General features: G+C 34.0%; 1 protein-coding gene across 1 annotated transcript in view; it reads right to left on the reverse strand.

The window, feature by feature from the left end:
- SEMA3D (semaphorin 3D) overlaps positions 1–20,096 on the reverse strand; it is a 200,649-nt gene that overhangs the window by 129,223 nt on the left and 51,330 nt on the right. The window contains 1 exon segment of the mRNA XM_034667196.1: positions 1,919–2,109. Within this exon segment, the coding sequence (XP_034523087.1) occupies positions 1,919–2,069 (151 nt within the window). The 5' untranslated portion in view covers positions 2,070–2,109.

Here is a 20,096-nt window from a genome sequence, read left to right on the forward strand (position 1 = left end):
CACAAGTCTGTAGCTCTCGTTTGGTCACTCAGTGGTCTTAAACAGAGCATATTCCTTCTTCAACTCTTAACTGTTAATTTTGACAACCGAAAGTAATATAATCAGTCAGATATGATCATGGTGTTTCTGTAAATGTTTAGGTTCAATTTGGTGGGTAAGTGCCTCAGTGAAGAACTGCTAACGAGCAAGACCTAAGAAACAGGATCAGGTACCTGGGCTCTATGCAGCATGAGGCTGACTCAGGCGCTGAGCCACGACCCAGTCGGAATCCTTGGCAAATTTGTGTTTCTCGGTACCTCTGCATCCTCACATAAGGGAAGTGGATGAAAATAATCCCCACGGTGCCGGGTGGTGGTGAGGATGAAAAAAGACAACACACAGTCCTTATACTAAGGCTTCACTCATAATGAATCGTCAGCGACTGTTAACTATTAACGATTCTTTGCAAGCCTGATTTATTATGCATTGTTCACACAGATCAATGCAATGTTCTAATGTTATTCATTGTATCATAGGAACCAGACAGTGTTCCTTTTTTTTTTCCCCTTCAACCTCTTTATTTTCAAACTTTCTGCATTTCTCTCTCTCCCTTTTTCATTATTTGGAGTTTAGTTATTTGTTTTCTGTTCCTTTTCTTAAGGTGAATTTTGACTTCAGACAAATGAACAAATCTGACTTGTGCATATGACGGGTTATGAAAAATCTACATAATTGAATAATCACATCCTTTATTGGGATAGAGAACTCCTCCATAATCCCAGAAAGTTTTCCCTCATATCTCTTTCCTGTTAATCCTCCCCTCAACCACACAGAGGCAATCTTCTGTTTTTTTTTTCCTTTTTTACCTGTTTTAAAAATCCTAGAAAAATATAAGAACTCAAAAATAATACGTTGTCCTAACTCTTTAATTCGTGAGATATAAATTCCAAACAAACGCCAACATACGAAATGTGTAATGGGTATAATGCTAATTCCATTTCCACTTACATTCGATATCAAGTTAGGTTTTATTATTGATATTTCATTCAAGTTCAGAATGTAACTTGTATTAAAGATCAGAGGATATTAAAACTGCAGGCATAATTTTTTCCTCCCAAGTTCAGAATAAAGGAGAATAAGTCCCCTACATTCCTCTCATTACTTGAAGTATTAAATAAGCCAAGAAAAGAAAAGAAAAGAAAAGAAAAGAAAAGAAGAAAGAAAAGAAAAGAAAAGAAAGAAAAGAAAAGAAAAGAAAAAAAAAAGAAAAGAAAAGAAAAGAAAAGAAAAGAAAAAAAAAGAAAAGAAAAGAAATATCTTTAAGCATAAAACTTGGCGCACTCTCTCTCTGTATCTGTCTATATATACACACAAACATACGCATACATAAGACGACTAAATAAACTTTGCTTTTATATTAATTTATGAAAAGAATTAGCTTAGCAGATTTCATTTCTTAAATAGGTTTTCATCTCTATTTCAAGCCTTTCACAGGGTCTTTCTAAAATAATAAATATGTATATGTTCGAGATCTTAAAGGTATCTTCTAATAATTTTTTTAAAGATATCTTACTGTGTTTAAATATAAATTGCCTCGAACTAGGGATAAACTAGTATGAGCCATATGAAATTAACGTTTTTCTATTTTTAGGGACTGACTTGTTTTAATACAAAACTGATTATAACCTACAGACCAAAATCTCCTAATTATGCTAATCAGTAGTTGATCATTGTAAACAATGAACTGAAACGTGTACATGAACACATTTGGCACCATTTTCCTCACAAAAATAAGAAATAATTGGGCTTTGTGTTCTATAATAATATTTTTATTAACTGATGCCAATACTATAAACATTTCACTGAAGTCAGTATGCATTTCTAAATAAAAGAAATACAGTAATCACAAAGACAATCTGAAAAACATTTACACACTTACCTTTGTAAGTCAGCTTGAGTCGTGGAATATTTTGCTTAGAAGTTCCAATGACTGGAAGAAATAGCATGGTCATGCTTAGTATCATCAAGGCATGAAAAAGGTCAAAATCATGGCTTCTGGACTTCGGTCTCTCATTTTTAGTAGCAGTCATGATGAAAACAATGTCCTCTTTCAAATGGTGTTAATTTAATCTAAAAAAATAAGAAAATAGCCATTAATATTTTCCTAGACTTACTAAATTATGATTTTCTGAATGTGTACAGATTTTAAAAAATAATTGTTCCTTCTCTCTTGTTTAAATCTTGTAAATTGTTACAAGGGAAAGAATTCAGAACTGAATAATAAAATTCAGGTCTGCCTTTATTCAAATGCAGAGATAAAGACAGTACTAAAATTTCAACTATTTATGATAATTAACATTTCTTCCTCTATTAAAGTTTGTTCTAACACAAATGCAGAAGGAACCAACTCGTTCTAATTTGATGAGTTCTTTACTCAGATAAGAATACTGGTAGAAACCCATTCTTTCCTCCTATCATCCCTGAGGAAAAAGATCTCCAAGCAAAAACAAATAAAAGTTGTCATTTTCAGGGAGTTCATTTCTTGTTTGTGACATAAAGATGTTTTAACAGTCTACTTAAGGGGTGCCTGGGTGGCTCAGTTGGTTAATTGTCTGTCTGCCTTTGGTTCAGATCATGATCCGAGGGTCCTGGGATCAAGTCCCCCCGCGCCACCCTCTCAGGCTCCCTGCTCCATGGGGAGCTTGTTTCTCCCTTTCCCTCCGTTGCTCCCCCCTGCTTGTGCTGTCTCACTCTCTCTATCTCAAATAAGTAAATAAAATCTTTAAAAAAATAGTCTACTTAAAATTGGAAAAATGAGGAATGATTAGGTCATGGCCACCACTAAAATTTTAGGTCTGGGATAATGCAATCTTACCTGCACTCTATATACTTTTCCACACGGGGGAGTACTGAATAGAAAAACAAACTAATATAAAAGGGTTTATAAAAGAGAGGAAGTTGTTATTAACTAGGTTGCCATAGATAAGCTGCCATGGTTGTCTTTTTTTGTTTTTGTTTTGTTTAAGATTTTATTTATTTATTTACTTGAGAGAGAGAGAGAGCAAGAGCAGGGGGAGGGGCAGAGGGACAAGCAGACTCCCTGCTGAGAAGGAAGCCCAATGAGGGGCTCAATCCCAGAACCCCAAGATCATGACCTGAGCCGAAGGCCAACGCTTAACCAACTGAGGCACCAAGTAGTTCCAGTTGTCTTTGTTAAAACATGGAATAAATTAAAACACATATTTGAAACTAAGCCTGATAATAATAATTACAAATAATAGTCATTGAATATTTACATGTACCAGATACTTGTTGTTTTAAAGTGTTTTCCATAAATGAAATGATTTAATGCTTTTAAATTAACTAAACAAGGAGGCCATTAGACTCAGGCAGCTCTGATGAAGTGGTGGCCTCCTTAAGCAAATGGAAATCTAAGTCTATAAATGCCTCAAAGTCACACAATCAAAACATCAGGGATAACCAATCGCAAACAACCAACTAGGCCTTAGGCTACAGCCAATTCTTTCTTTGCTTCAGCATTTTCTCCGCACAAGTCTTTCCCTGGCTTCTGAAGACAAAGCCTCCCAGTTTGGCACTACACGGCTGGAATCAATTTTTGCTCAAAAAAACTTAAAAATTTTAATATGTCTCAGTCTACCTTTTAATAATGCTACTACCAACAGCCATAAAGGATGGGTAACTATTTACCTCATTTCACAGATGAGGAAACTGAGGTACAGAGTTAAATGGTTCTCCCAAGGTCACATGGCAGATAAGAAGTAGATAAAAATATGTGGTCAGGACTTTAGCTAGAGTTGGCCTCTTAAACCCCTAAGACCTTGGGTGTTCTTCAATATCGTAGAATCAAGTAGTCTTCAACTCCTGCAGTCTTCAACTTTTCTTTCTCCACAAAATTTCCTCTTTCTAAGAAATAGCCCACAAAAAGGATCTTGCTATGCTTACTTCCAGGGAAGATTCCAGATGTAGTACCTGCTTCAACTTCTGTCCAAATAATTTCTGTGCTTCCTTGGTAATAGCTGTAGCCATAACAAAAAAGTCTTATACTTTAAGTAATTTTCTAATTATTTAATATCAAAATATTCTGTTTATATGGTTTAGTTTTAAAAGAAGGTTTAATCATGAGTGAACTTTCTTATGAAAGATCAACTCTTTAGTAAATGCCTTTGCATTTTAATTACTTTGAAAATAGTTATTTTAGTTACTTTGAATCTCAGAAGTTAAGATCAATCTGGGAAAGTGAACTAAAATAAAATTAAGGGATGTATTGATTGATTGTTATATATGGCAAACATTTTAAGGACAGATTACAAATTTTATGTTGTTTCTTCATGAAATGTTGACTATGAATGCTTAATGAATTATATTTTTACATATATGTATATATCTTTAAAATATATATTTTTATATAATAATTTACTTTATCTTCAAAGATATTTATAAGAAGTAACTATTCTGTCTTGTGTGTAATCTGTGCATATTTAATTCTTTGATTTAGAAAATTACTTCATATGTGAATAATCAAGGTAATTTAGATTCTCATTTAAGTGTGGCACCTGGGTGGCTCAGTCGGTTGAACATCTGACTCTTGATTTTGGCTTAGGTCATTATCTCAGGGTCCTGGGATCCAGCCCTGAATTGGGTTCCACACTCAGCTGGGAGTCAGCTTGAGGATTCTCTTCCTCTGCTTTCCTTCTGCCCCTCCCAAACCTCCCTCCCCACTCTCACTCATGCACACACACTCTCTCTCTAAAATAAATAAATATATCTTAAAAAAAAGAATATTGTACTAAATATGCCACATATTATATATTTTATTCACATTTACTTGACATTCCTTGAGCAGTATTAATTAGACATAATTTGAGAGAAAACAGGAATGTCCTTCTGACCAAAAAGATCTATATGCCATCAGTAGCACTTTATGAAAATTTTAGTTTTTAAAATTTCATTAATGCATAAAATAAAACACTTATAATAAAGTCCTTCTTTAAATTATATACTTAAAATAAATTCTTTTTTTTTTTAAGATTTTATTTATTTATTTGACAGAGATAGAGACAGCCAGTGAGAGAGGGAACACAAGCAGGGGAAGTGGGAGAGGAAGAAGCAGGCTCCTAGCACAGGAGCCTGATGTGGGGCTCGATCCCGTAACGCCGGGATCACGCCCTGAGCCGAAGGCAGACGCTTAACTGCTGCGCCACCCAGGCACCCCTAAAATAAATTCTTAAAAAAATAAAGAACTGTGTTATTTTAAAGGTAGTAGGACAAAATGTTTGTTACTGCCACAAAGCAGTCACTTTAGCTGGTCCACAGGAAAATTTATTAGATTAGTTTCAAATTATGTGAGTTTTAAAGTTACTCAATCTCTAAAGAAATGAATGTTGCAATCTTTCAATTTGCCATTTATACGAGTAAAAAATAGATACATTCCTTGACTTACAGGTTCTCCTTAAAAACTTACTGCTTTTATGTAAATAAGAACATATGTACAAGAATATATATCTAACAGTCATTAACATCACAGCTAGTCCCCAACCACTTATTAAGATGAGGAAAAAGATATGACTCTTTTCTGAAAGAAGTGGTTGATTAGATAAAAATAATTAAAGCACCATGAAATGATTTCTAAAATCAAGATATTTATGGAATGCTATGCAAGATAGCTCAAAGGAGTATCACATAGATTTAAGCAAGACAAAGATAGTTTCATGGAAGACAGCTAAAGGAGAATGACAAGCAAAAACAGATAGTTTCAGAAGACAGTGATAACTCATTAAGGGTTCTTGAAAAGCCAGAAGCATTACAGACTTGGTTAGACTGCTACAAGAAGGGAGGGATAGAGTAGCATAACCCAGAAAGGCGGAAGAGGGAGGACACCAAAGAAAAGACGAACTTGACCTAACTGCTAAATGTGCCTCATGTCTGTTCTGGTACCTAATATATTATGACTCAGTGCATTACTCTACACTGCCTTTGATATTAGATTATACATGCTGATTCTATCCATATTCATCAGCAACTCTAATCCCACTTGCCTGTTCCTTTCATTTTTCCCTATATATACACGTTAGCAGAATATGGGTTTCTGATTGCAGAAGATCCATAGCCTTGGCATACACACATGTATTTCTCCACCTACCCTTCCTCTCATTTCCTACACCTCCCCCCAATAATGAAAGGTAAATTAAATATAGAGTTTAAGTTGTATTAAACTTCCCATTAAGCTTAGTTTTTCTGAGCTTCTGGACATGTGAAATACTACCTTTCTCTTCATGACATGCAACAATGCATTTAATGTGAATGTATGTTTAGGTACACAGGCAAAAGAGAGGGAACTTTCCATGTGTGCATTTTATTAGCAATAATGACCTCAGTACAGGACCTTTCTTGGGAATTAATGACCAGTTGGGGTTAATGGCCCTTGGCTATGTATTGAGATATCTACTCCTCCAACTGACCATTAATCGCTAAGACATGCCCTGTGCCTCCAACACTATAACTTAAGAAGATTGATGTTTTGGTTTTCAATGAACAGTAGTCATACTGTTCCTTGTAACCCAACTCATTAATACTGTTAAATAAGTTAAAAATCAAAGTGCTGTTTTCCTTGCTACATGACATTCCGATAAGTGCATGCACGTGCTGTTACATATGCTAAGGGTGAGAGACAAAATAAAACAAAAATCCTGAAACTGCCGGAACTTTTTTTTAACTTCAAATATTTTTCTACTATAAAACAGTCACTCTCTATAATCTGCTGTTCCTGATTCATTGTTTTTCTTCCCAACAATCCTCCGAATTCAAAAGTCAATCTTTTAATTGAGGTAATTTATGGGTTAAATGTATAGCCAACAACCTCTCCTCTAATCTATTGATCTTTTGCCATCTTCCTTCCAGTGGATGTGGATGTGTGTGTGTGTGTGTGTGTGTGTGTTGTGCATGCATACGTGTGTGTCCTGCATCTGGGAGGAATTACAGAGAGAAGTAGGTGTGATTTAACCTAAAGTGGGTGGATTTAGTGAATTGCATAGGTTATACTGCATGCTACTGTCTGTAACAAGCTCGACCTGGAGCCAATTAACTGCATGTAATCTATTCCAGATGTTCACTGGGACAAACAACACTCTTGGGGATCTTCAGATGTGGAGCCAATAGAGAGTGTTCTGATTATGAGAGATTTTTACACACTGTTCCACTAAATCAGAGATCCAAATGCATAATCTAACATTCAAGAAGGCCTTGTGCCATTTCCCAAAGGAATACAAAGAGTCCAGGACTTACTGGAGGGATAGTAACTCATCAGCAATATTATTTGAGGAGCAAGGGATATAAAATTTTATATGTGAACTTCATTGATTTGCCTTATTTATTTATATTTATCTATTCCAAATATCATTAAGATAATGTATAATTATGGTGAAAAAATATATTCTATGCATAGGAAAATAATTAAAATATACACGTCTTGACACATAAAAACCTTCAACACTTTAGATTAAGGATTTTTTCTCAGGGGTGTGTGTGTGTGTGTGTGTGTGTGTGTGTGTGCTGGGGAGAGGAGGCAAAGAATCCTTGATTTTTTAACTTATAAAGAGCTATTTTTTCCTCATACCTTCATGGTGCACATAAGGTCACGTGAGACTTTTTTACTCATTCAGGAGACATGAGGAATCATGACTACACTCAAATTAATAGTATTACCTATATAAGCTCACTTTGGCTTAACTGTAGCTCATGGTTTTAAATCACTGTTTGATTAGATGGTTTTTCTGTAGGATACACAAACCTGATAAATTATTAGAAACATGACTTCATGGTAAGTTTATGGGCAAGAAGCCAGATAAAAATTATAGAAGAAACTTCAGAGTCAAAGAGACAATAGAGGCAAACAAAGAGAAACATTTTGTTTGCAGAGGGCTATCTTCTAGTCCATAGATTGAGTACCGTGATAACGAAGCAGAATGCAAGTGGTATGTATGAAGACCCACCAGGAGGGAGTTTGGAGTGCCAAAATTTTTATATACATGTATTTTATCTCATCCTTTTCAAATTTCTCTTTGCATGTTTTCTAATCTAATATCCTACTGCTTTAGCATAGTCAGGGGTATGCAATCACCGCTCAAGTGTACAATACTATAACCAGTGAGTAGAATTTATGGGGCAGCAAGTCTTCACTGAAAAATTTTAAATGTCCACTAACAGACTTCATTGTTTTAAGATGTCATGAATTCCTCAACAATTAGTATATTCCCATGGAGTGTGAGAGACCATCTCACTTTTTAGAGATCATGAAAAACGCACTTAACATTTAACTAAATGTTAATTTACTTCCTTACATCCTTATGGATATTTCATTTTATACCAGACTAAACATGAATATCATCAGTAATCAGCTGTAAAGTTGAGCTGAATTCTTTGTAAGTAAAGATACATTACAGTAGTTACATTTTTATTTTGCAGGGGTTTAGGCACAATGTCTACATTTCTAAAATACACTGAAAATATACCTGCTCAACAAAGCCCCATTGTTACATGTTACTTGGGTTTGCATGTCTTACAGCCTTGTACTTATGGCCACATCAAATTAATCAGGATCTCAGCCCTAATGAATCCAGCTCAATAGAAAATAATAGTAAGACTTCAGCACATACAAGTGTAACCTGTTAGGATTACTATCGTGCATGGCACTTTTTTCCTGAACATAACAGTATTAACAACACAATGCTTGTAAAGGGGTCCTAAAGAAATCAAGTGTTCCCAAGGTCCAAATTGCTCAAATAATTAACACATTTACAAAAAAAACAAAAACAAAAACAACACTATTGTAACTGACTTTATGCTAATCATCTTCTTTATCCTAAATTTCATATCATTTTGCTACTCAAGGAAGCACAGTTATCATCTCATAGGGTCAGAAAAAACACCAAAGCATAATCTTAGTTGGTTTCTCCTTTAATCTGATTAATCCACAATTCAAAGATTTAAGATTTTCCTTTTCAAATTCTCACACTCCAGAGTGTTTTAATCAATGCAACTTCTCATGACCAAGATCATCTTATTTCTCACCTTTTAGAATTCTGATATGCATTTCGAGGATTGTAGAATATTTATAGGTATTCTATGGAAATATTTATAGAAATTACAGTATACTTGGCAAATTTCCATGTCTGCCTTTTCTATTCAAAATATAAATGTATAAAACGGGGCACCTGGGTGGTTAAAGCGATTAAGCGATTAAGAGTCTGCCTTCAGCTCAGGTCATGATCCCAGTGTCCTGGGATCTAGCCTCTCATTGGGCTTCCTGCTCAGCTGGGAGTCTGCTTCTCCCTCTCCCTCTTCCCCTCCCCCTGCTCATGCTCTCTTTCTCTCTATCAAATAAATTTTAAAAAAATCTTAAAAAAATATAAATGTATAATTATTTTAACTGATTGTTTTTTAAAATCTATCAACTTTCACCTCAAATAATCTGATACTTGACTCTCACGGTTTAAAAACTGTTTTTTTTTTAATAAGCAGAATGTTAAATAAAGTGGAGTAGGAATTACTGCAATTAAGATGGCAAAACAATTGTATTGTCTTGAAATAATAAAGTAAGAATTAGCCATGTGTTTATTATCAAAAGGATCTTCGCATTTATTTTACTGCTTTTATCTTTAAGGAATGTCATCATCAAAACTGAGCGATATTTTGGTAAGGATCCAAAAATTTTAACTTCCTTTCCTGAAATACACATTTAGTTATTAGTATAGACATTGAGCTATATGTCCAATAAAGATTTTCCCAGACTTTATAATATTTATCTAATATTTCTGCTAATGTGAGCAGCAAATGGATTTAAATCTTAAACTGACTTTTTAATGATGAAATGTAAAAAATATTCTATACACAAACAAATGCAGTTTGCCCCAATGTCATCCAAAATAACCATGCACTAGGAAACCTGTCTTTCAAAGCAACATAGGTATTTTATTATATTAAAAAGTATTATCATGGTGCTTGCTTCAGTAGTGCTTATATACTACTGTTGAAGCAACGCAAAGACGCATAAAGAGAAGGGCATGGCACTGGCAAAAGAATGATGGGCAAATGTGTAGACTTAAGAATTTTTTGTTTCCTGATCTGCATGGTGGTCCTCGTCTTTACAATTTTCACATGTATGTTACATTTTCCAATTAAAAATATTTATTGAAGTAATTAGTTATGTTAAAAAAAGGAAATGTAAAGAAATTTTTTTATTACTTAATGCATACTTTATAATAAGACTGTGAAACAGGAAATTCACCATATCCTCAAAAACAACATACAGAGGTTATTAGTTGCCAACTTATAAAAATTATATAAACCTTATACAAAACCATTTATGTATAGCTAATACTATTTAAATAATTTCCTACAGTAGGTCTGAATTAAAACATGGGTTTGCACTATAGTTAATTTAGAATCTCAAGGTTTTAACTATTGGACACTAGTAAATATTTACAAATGAATTAAGTCATGTTTTAAAACATATAATATAGAATACATATAAGGATTCTCTGAAAAACTCCTCACTTTTAAATAAACAGACCAAGAAATCCAATCAAATCTACCAGCAATTCCAATATTTGACGGCAAACTTTTTAAGCAAAAAAAGGTTTATGGCAAGAAAAGTGTAACCTTGAACTTCATATTCACATAAATTCTCCAGGAATGCATGTACTTTTAAGATCAAAACACTTAAGTTAAATGACTCCTCTCCAGCCTTTTTTTTTTTTTTAAGGAAAAAAGATGTACTAAGCACATTAACACTACTTGCTTCATCACAATTTAATGAAACACCTTAGGGAAATAAACTTTTCTAGCACCATGAGGCATTCATTCCATCTGCATAGGGAGGAGAGTTTAAATAATTCACTTCGTAAACAGCACTACCTGGGAATAAAAATAGGCAGTGTGTGAAAGGAAACTTAGTGTCATACACAGACTTCAGTAAACCGGTCTTCAAAGTAGATTCGAATTTCATGACATTTGAAATTTCATGACTCAGTTGGGCTAAATGGGCGATGGGCATTAAGGAGGGCACTTGTGATGAGCACTGGGTGTTATACGTAAGTGATGAATCACTAAATTCTACTCCTGAAACTAATATTCCTCTGTGTGTTAACTAACTAGATTGAAATAAAGACTTGAAACAAAAAATAAATAATTTTAATGTGACCAATGTTATTTTGCTTATATTTAGCACATTGAATTCAATACAACTGACGACTATGCAAACAACAAGGCAGCTTTTCAACAAATAAATTTTCCAGCACTTTTGGCAATAATAGTTTTTTAATGATTATTGTTTATATTTTTAGCGATGATGACAGATGTTAATGGATTTCATCTTGGTTTAAAGTGCTTGGTATACAATTGTTCCAATCCACGTATTTTTATTTTCACTCAACAGTTTTTAGCTTGGCAGGTGAGGAAACTGGGGCAAAGAGAGTACATTAGTGTCCAAGGCTTCTCAGCCAGGATCAGATGCAGGGTCAAGTTACCACACACACAGAGCTCCAGGAATGTAGGTGAGGTGGATGGGGGATGGGGAGGAGAGCCTATCCTGGGGTCCACATTGTTTAGGGACTGTGCCTGGAGATAGGGAAGGGCTCTCAACCTAGTGGCTGTGACTGCTGGCATGCCCCCAGTCTCTCTTTGGCCAATAGAACATTTGCCATGAGGGCAATGCTCTGTATCTTGTCCAATATGGCGCTATCAGCCACATATGGCAAGTGAACACTTGAAAGGCAGTCAATCTAGAAACTGGATTTTAAATTTTATTAAGTTTTAACGTGCTTAGCACTTTTTTTTTTTTTTTTCATCTCTTGCTGATGTGTAGGTCAGGGACTAGTCTATCTAGTCTAGAGCAGTGAAAGTAGTAGTTCTTAGTTCTGGGATATTAAATGTAAGCACAGAACAAGAGAGGGCAGAAACATTTTTTTTTTCTTTTTTTCTTTTATTTTTTTTTTTCCTGGTAAGAAAATCTAGGCATTGAATGAAAGAATTTATAAGGCACAATTTATCTGTTTTATAGTTCTGAACGGAAAACTAACAGAGATTAACCTTAAAAATTTCCATTTTCTTCCCCCTTAAACTTGGTTGAGTATGATGATGACAAAGGTACTCTTCCATCTTTTTATTTCAGTGGCATTGGAAACTATTTTTCACAAGCTAAACAGGGCTAATTCTTGTTTATAGAAGAGCTATTTCTTTTTCACTATTTGCATTTCTAATTGTGTCTTTCTTAAGTGTCTATTACAAAATAAATTTGCACAAGCTCATTGTAGGGGGGCTGCTAGTCCAAAAAAGGGCTAGGTGTCTGGAAGATGGTGATCCATAATAGAAGTCTGTGAAATTTGTCAGACTCTTTACCAGCGACTACCAGAATTCAAGAGCTCCCCAAACCCTGACTTAGTCAATATTCTCACATTTGGTTTAGTTCTACTATTAAAACACTAAAAATAATTTTAAAAATAAAGTTGTAACTTTTATAAATAAACCGACATTCTAATTTTCATTTTTCTATACTTAGATAGTTGCATTGTTAAATTTCTTTTATTTACATTTCTGAATGGCCCCTGTTATAACTAGAACTCCTGTGGGACAAGTCAGGAGTAGAGAAGAGGTAATTAAGCCCTCAGGCACAAAGCCCAGCTCTGCCATTTGCCTCCTGCTTATCAATAAAGTTACTTAAACTTATTGTGTATCACTTATCACACTGAAATAGTAAATAATAAGATTATTCAGCTCATGTGTTGTAAAGATTAAAAAACCATGTGTAAAGCACTATAACATGCCCCAGTACATAATAAGTGATTGAGTATTAGACTTCTTTAAATCTTTATATTCAATTTATCTTAGTTTTCCACTAAAATTCTTTTTAAGTACAAATGCAAATTATGGCTTTAAGATATTTAATAATGACCTGAATGCATGTCTACAAATTTTAAGGCCTGTAAAATAAAGATGTCTTAGGTAAATAATATATAACCTCCGAGAATATGAAGACAAATGAAGAAAATAATTAGAAGAGATCACCAAAAAGGACAATGAACATACCAGAAAATAAACAAATTCCATTTCTATGGTTTAAGAGGGGGTTATCAGTGATGTTTTGAATTTTGTTATGAAGGATAAGACATTGTATCTCGATTGCTTCCAGTGCTACTCATGTAAATTAAATAACGTAATTTATCAGGAAAGGGAAAATAAATATCCAATAAAATAATAATTTCATATAAACCTTAAAATCAAAGAATAAGCTTAGGTGAGTGTGTTTAATACTTAACTTTAAGATCATCACTTGTATGAGAAAGATTAAAAGGACGGCTTCTTTTGATGTTTTTTCCAGAAAGGATACTAGCTTCAAAGGGGAAAAATAGGGAATTTAAATAACTTTGTGGGCTATGAAGAATTGAAAGATATAGTATATTTAATAGTATATTCAAAGCATAACAATAATATATGTCTATAATTCAATATATCCTTTTTTATTGGATCTTAATACATTATATATTTTTGGATTTTTATGCAGCTATCCATCTTGTTTCACTCAGCATACTATTTTCCATTCCAAACACTAACTTTTATTGTTAAAATGGGTATACAGATCTTTCATGAACTTAGTTCTTTGTTTATCACATTCTTTACACAATTTACTCTGCCTAATTATGATGCCATTTTAGAAGTTTATATACTTTATATTTGATAAGTTATGATATTCTTTGACATGTGTATTGATTTATTTTAAATAAATAATTTTCCTGCATCAAAAAATAACTACATTTAAATGCAGCTATATATATATATATAATTTTTTTAAAGATTTTATTTATTTATTTGACAGAGACAGCCAGCAAAAGAGGGAACACAAGCAGGGGGAGTGGGAGAGGAAGAAGCAGGCTCCCAGCGGAGGAGCCTGATGCGGGGCTTGATCCCAGAACGCCGGGATCACGCCCTGAGCTGAAGGCAGACACTTAACGACTGAGCCACCCAAGCACCCCAAATGCAGCTATATTTTATCCAAGATTAATTTTCACAAGCATTTTTACTTACATTAAAATTGTTAATTTATTATAAAGTAAATTTTAAAATTCATACCAGCTTATAAAACAGTTGATCCTATTAACACCCTATGATTATATATTATAATATGGCAAAATTTTGTCTGATATATAACAGGGGTTAAAAAATAATTTTTAGTTTATAATAATCCAGAAAACAGTGAAGCAGTATCTCGTGACTGAAAGCAGAGCAAAATTAGTTATTATGTTCATATTCAATCAGGTTTAGGTAAATTAAAAAAAAACCTTCTGATTACATTTTAAATCATTCCAGATCTGTAAACATGCCTAATATTATTTATAATGGTTTTCAAAATTGCTATATTTATAGCATACCAAAGATTTAAGGTTGTCTCTCCCACAGATTCAGAGTTATTGTACCTCTTAGAACATCTTAATATATCTGCTAGCCCTAAGATGGAATATTAAGACCACATATTAAAACATGGCTTCCATATTCAATCATTGTTTCCATATATATTTGCATAAGTATTCAACGTGTCTATAACATGAATTTTACTGTCCTCAAATTGTATTTCAATTCATGTTAATTAGAAACTAATAAAGCTAAAAATAAATGATAATATATTGTGTAATACCAAATAGCATTACTGTAAAATGATTAAATATTGTTTTATAATATAAGTTTTAAACTATCTTTATATATACCTTCATATGAAGATATGATAGATAATATTTTTAAAATATATTCACATATAATTATATATAATATATACAATATATAATATTTATATATCATTTATATTATATTTAATACATATTTTATATTATTCTATATCTATTATTAAATATAATATAAATATAATGTTATATATATTATATATACTATATATATATATATATTTTTTTGGAGATGGAGAAAGAGGGTGCAGGGAGGGGCAGAGGGAGAGAGAGAATATTAAGCATGGAGCCTGATGCACAGCTCAATCCCAGGACTCTGGGATCTTGACCTGAGCCAAAATCAAGAGTCAGTCCTTTAACCCACTGAGCCATCCAGGTGCCCAGAAGATATTATACTTTAAAGCATGACTCTGTAACTCCTTCAGAAACAATGTTAGATATACTAGATATGCAATATAGAAGCAAGTATGAACTTTGTTAAAGACCCATGGGTAATAAAGCTAAATTAATTCCTCATATCTGTATTCTCTTAATATGTATAAGGGAGTAGTTCCTGGGCTCACACACATTCATATTTAAAAAGTAACATACAAGTGCCCAGTATATGAGCAGTATGCCTGTGTAAAGAACGGACTGGGTGCAGAATGCCTGGGTGGTTCAGTTGGCTAAGCAGCCAGCTCTTGATTTCAGCTCAGGTCAGGATCTCAAGGTCCTGGAATCAAGCCCTGCCTTGGGCTCCACAATCAGCAGGGAGTCAACTTGAGGATTCTCTTTGCCTTTCCCTCTACCCCTCCCCTCCACTTGCATGCTCTCTCTCACTCTCTCTCTCTCTCTCTCAAATAAATAAATCTTAAAAAGAAAAAAAAAAGAATGGACTGGGTGCTGCCTTATTAAGTGAAACTGAGAAATTTCATTTTCTTTATCAGGCAGCCCTGTATTTTTAAACACCTTCCGGTGTTTCTCATGTAAACTTATTTTGCCTTTTTTTTTTTTTTTTGGCATAATTGGTCTTTTGAAACCCATTCTGAATATTTGGCTATCCAGTTTCCCCTTCTACCCTCACCACCATCTTTACCTAGTTCCCTATTAACCATCAGGTTTTTTTTCTTCCTCCTTTTTGAGTTATAATTGACATACTACATTGTATAAATTTAATATCAGTGTCTGAGCTGTGTTTAATTCCATCTTCACACCCTCAGCTATATTTGAAGAACTGGATTTAAATGGCCATCCCAAATCTTTCTGCCTCATTTAGGATAAGCAAGGAATTCCTGTGTTTAACACATACCTACAGATGGACATTTCCCCATTTTTATTTTTTACATATTTCTCTACTAGAGAAAATGTTTTATCTATGTGACCTCTGAAGTTTCACTAAAAAATGAAACTAGCACTGTGGTCTGGCTTTTTAAATGCAGAATTCACTTTAGGTAATCTCTCAAAATCCTCAATAATTAAATTCATTTATTTTTACCACATATTACAGCAACTGAAATAAAACTCTTGAGTCTCCCAGAGGCGACACAGCCTAAGAAATCAGGCCTTGGTTTTGTGATGGCTCAGGTTGCAAATCCCGTTTCGCTGCTTATCAGCTTTACACCCTAAGAGAATTCACTTAATTTTTCTAAGTCCAGTTTCCTCATCTATATAACTGGATTCTCAGTTCTTATCAAATATGATGGTTATAAGAATAAAATGAGATAATGCAAGGAAAGCACTTAGTACCTTGTCTGGCACATATCTGGCTCTCAAAAAATGTTAGCATAAAGCTCTTTCATTTTTTCATGGACTGTGATAGCAACTATTTTTCCAAAGTGAGTAAGTGAATATAAAACTTAAAAGGAAGGCTGAAAACTCCCATGTACTCCTATTATGCTTGCAAATGTGTTTATATAACTTGGCATTAAAAAGTTCCCAACCTTCATTCCACAATGTAAATTTTTTCAATGCATAATCAGATGAAATCCCTATTAAAGTAATAATAGTACATTATTTTCTCTAAGCTTCCAATTTGTTGAGCCATATGCACTGCCAAAATGAAATCCTAAGCAAAAGAGAACACTTAATTGCTTTATTTGATATGGAAATTGTTAGAAAATAAAAATAAAGGCAAAGTAAAACAGAAATATTTTTGTTTGAGAACATACAACTTGGAGTTACCAAATATGTTCGCAGAAAAAGTCAATGGAGGAAGTCTTAGAAGTGAGATTAATATTTATAAACAGTTTTGACAGTAAGCCAATCTAAAGTTACTCCGAAAGCTTATTTGGATATGGTTAAGAGCCAAAAGAGTTTATATACATAAAGAACTTTAGCTTTAATTATAACTGCTGTACTTTTTCAGAGTTTTCAAAACACTGAACAGTTATAGTGTGGTAAAACCACAGTTTAAAGACCTTTCCAAATAATATTTAGGCCATTCCATACATCTCACAAGATTTGTATTGGTACTTTCCTGAGCAAGTCTAATTCCCATCTATAGACACTTGTACTTTTTTCAGCCACATGAAGGCAAGGATATCAATCACATTCACCACTCTATCACCAAAGCCTAGCACAGTGCCTCACAGAAAGTAGGAGACATGCATATATTTGTTTAACAAATGAAAGGAGCAGTAAATCTCTTCCTTCCTTTATCAGCCCACTTCTGTGACATATGGTAATAAGCAGCTAAAATCTCTGTATATCATTCCTTTGTGTGATATCATGACGACTCAAAAAATTGGGGGAGCGTCAAGAGTCCTAGAATTGTATGGGAACTTTTGGACCAAATTAGAATGACCCATAGCTGCTACAAAGATTCTATCCAAAAAAAAAAAAAAATTGGGAGGAATGACTGAGTGAGTCAGAGACATTCTTGGTATTTCTGGGTATTTTTTTTTTTAAGAGATTTCAGAATCACATTTTTCTTTAACCTCACTTGAGAATGTTATGGGAAACCCCTGTATGGAGAAAGAGGCCATGAAATGTGAAGAATTTGAAATCTGGAGTCAGGTAAGCTTAGGTATGAATTCCAGTTTTACCACTTTCTGAACAAGAATTTTCTTTGAAATTTAGGAAATGATGTCACCATGTTATGTTATTCAATTTAAAATAATATATATTAAAATCCCTATCCACACAGTAGGTGTAAAGTAAACATTAGCCATTATGAGGATTATTTTTTCTTACAGATTAAGATAGCTCCATTCTCCCAGTTGAATGTGGTTTGCCAGTGAACCCTGTTGGTACTTAAGATTTGGAAGTAAGCAAATGCTCATTTACTATTTGGAAAATTCTAAGATTCACCCCCTTCCCCCATCCCTGTGGTCTCAGTGGAGAAACTTTCATAAGAAAATGATATTTTAATGTGATTCTTTCTTTACTACCTACTTTATACTTTCAGTTTCTATCTTCCTGTCAGTTACTGAGCTTTATCCAAAAAGCAAAGCATAAAATTGAACATAGGTAGAATCAAACACATATTAAGAATTATCCACTAAGGGGCACCTGGGTGGCTCAGTCAGTTAAGCATCTGCCTTAGGCTCAGGTCATGATCCCAGGGCTCCCTGCTCAGCAGGGACTCTGCTTCTCCCTCTCCTTCTGTCCATCTCCCCCCCCACGACCCCCCACTCATGCCCTCTCTCGTCCTCTCTCCCTCAAATAAATAAATAAAATCTTCAAGAAAAAAAAGGAATTATCTGTTAAGCATTCATCCTGCCTTTACAATTTCCACATTCCTAGAACATTCACAGCACAAACCTTTTCCCAAGTAAACGTACATCCAGATTAAAAGAGAATGAGAGAGCAGTGTCTAAGTGGTAAAATATGCAAGCCACTTAGAGAAAAAAGCAGAGAAGTAAAGATTATTGCTGTCTTAGGCAAGAAAGAATGTGAAGTTCAATTACAATACCACATGCATGTGCCTTTTGGAATGTCAAAGAACAGCAAAGAATTCTTGATCATTAAACAAGGAGAAAAGATATCTTCCTATTCTTGGCACTTCAGATATTCAGTTTTTCAGACATCTCCTCAATAAAACTCTTGTATTACATTACTCCAATAAAATTAAGAGTTCTCTTTCCAAAAGTTACCTTGTGTACTAGTTTACTTATTTAGTCAAAAAGGGCTGACTGCCACAGAACTATGATAAGCATTGGTATTAAGTAGTCACACAACTTTGATTTTTCAAATATTGCATTTGATTCATTTAAAACAAGCGTATATATCAACTATCTGGTGCAGATGTGTAAATTCATATACTTCAGGAAAAGTCACAATCTTTAAATGGTATTTCAAGACTAAGCATAGAGCAATTAAATTATACACTTGTCTATAATACTGTTTCACTTCAAACACTATAAAAACAGTAAAATCATTATCATCAGAAGGCAAATCATGCCTTATTGTTGCTAAAAATAAATTTACATCAACTAGAAGAAGACCTTTTCTGTATTTTGCTATTTACAGATTTTTGTCACACAACTTCAGCTATTAAAATCTGACTTTTAAAATGTATGTCAGTTTCTCTGGTTATAATTTTATAAGGGATACAGAGAACACGAGCAAGGATTAATCATGTTATAGCAGAAAGAGCACTGAGTTAAGAGCCTAAAGACCTGACTAAAGTCCTGGCTTTATCTCTTACAGTATACCTTGTCTTCAGGAATTGAATCAACCACTCAGAGACTCCTTTTATGTAAAGTTAAGTTGACATGTCATTGACCTAACGTGGATATTATGTAGTTCTCAAAAAGTGCATATAAATATTTCAGAAATGGTTAAGACAACATATATAGACCTAACAGCTCCTTTAAAGGGATTAACTTTTTCAACTTAATTTCAGAAAGCCTGCTTTTAGATCTATTCTAATTTTTTTTTAATCAAATAGACAAGAATACACACCCCCCCCCAAGAGGGAAAGGTGAGGAAATCTCTGTTACATCTGTTCTTTAACTACCAAACAAGTTTGTCATCTGTGTCAGTGATGCCATTTCATAAGCTACATGCTATGTAACTTCCAGGATTAATCTCTTCCACTCCATTTTCGAGGCCACTAATGAGCCCAAGTTGCTATGACTGCTTGTCTGAGTTACTACAATTGGTCTTCTGGACTCTGTACTCCAGTCCAGGCAAGGCCTGATGTTTCCAGATTTGTTTTCTTCAAGTGTTTGCTTTCAAAATGCCATTTCTTTTTTTTTTTTTTTTTTAGATTTTATTTATTTTTGTGACAGAGAGACAGCCAGAGAGAGAGGGAACACAAGCAGGGGGAATGGGAGAGGAAGAAGCAGGCTCATAGCAGAGGAGCCTGATATGGGGCTCCATCCCATAACGCCGGGATCACGCCCTGAGCCGAAGGCAGACGCTTAACGACTACGCTACCCAGGCGCC

This window comes from Ailuropoda melanoleuca, chromosome 1, assembly GCF_002007445.2.
Source record: "Ailuropoda melanoleuca isolate Jingjing chromosome 1, ASM200744v2, whole genome shotgun sequence".
In the NCBI taxonomy this organism is placed as follows: domain Eukaryota; kingdom Metazoa; phylum Chordata; class Mammalia; order Carnivora; family Ursidae; genus Ailuropoda; species Ailuropoda melanoleuca.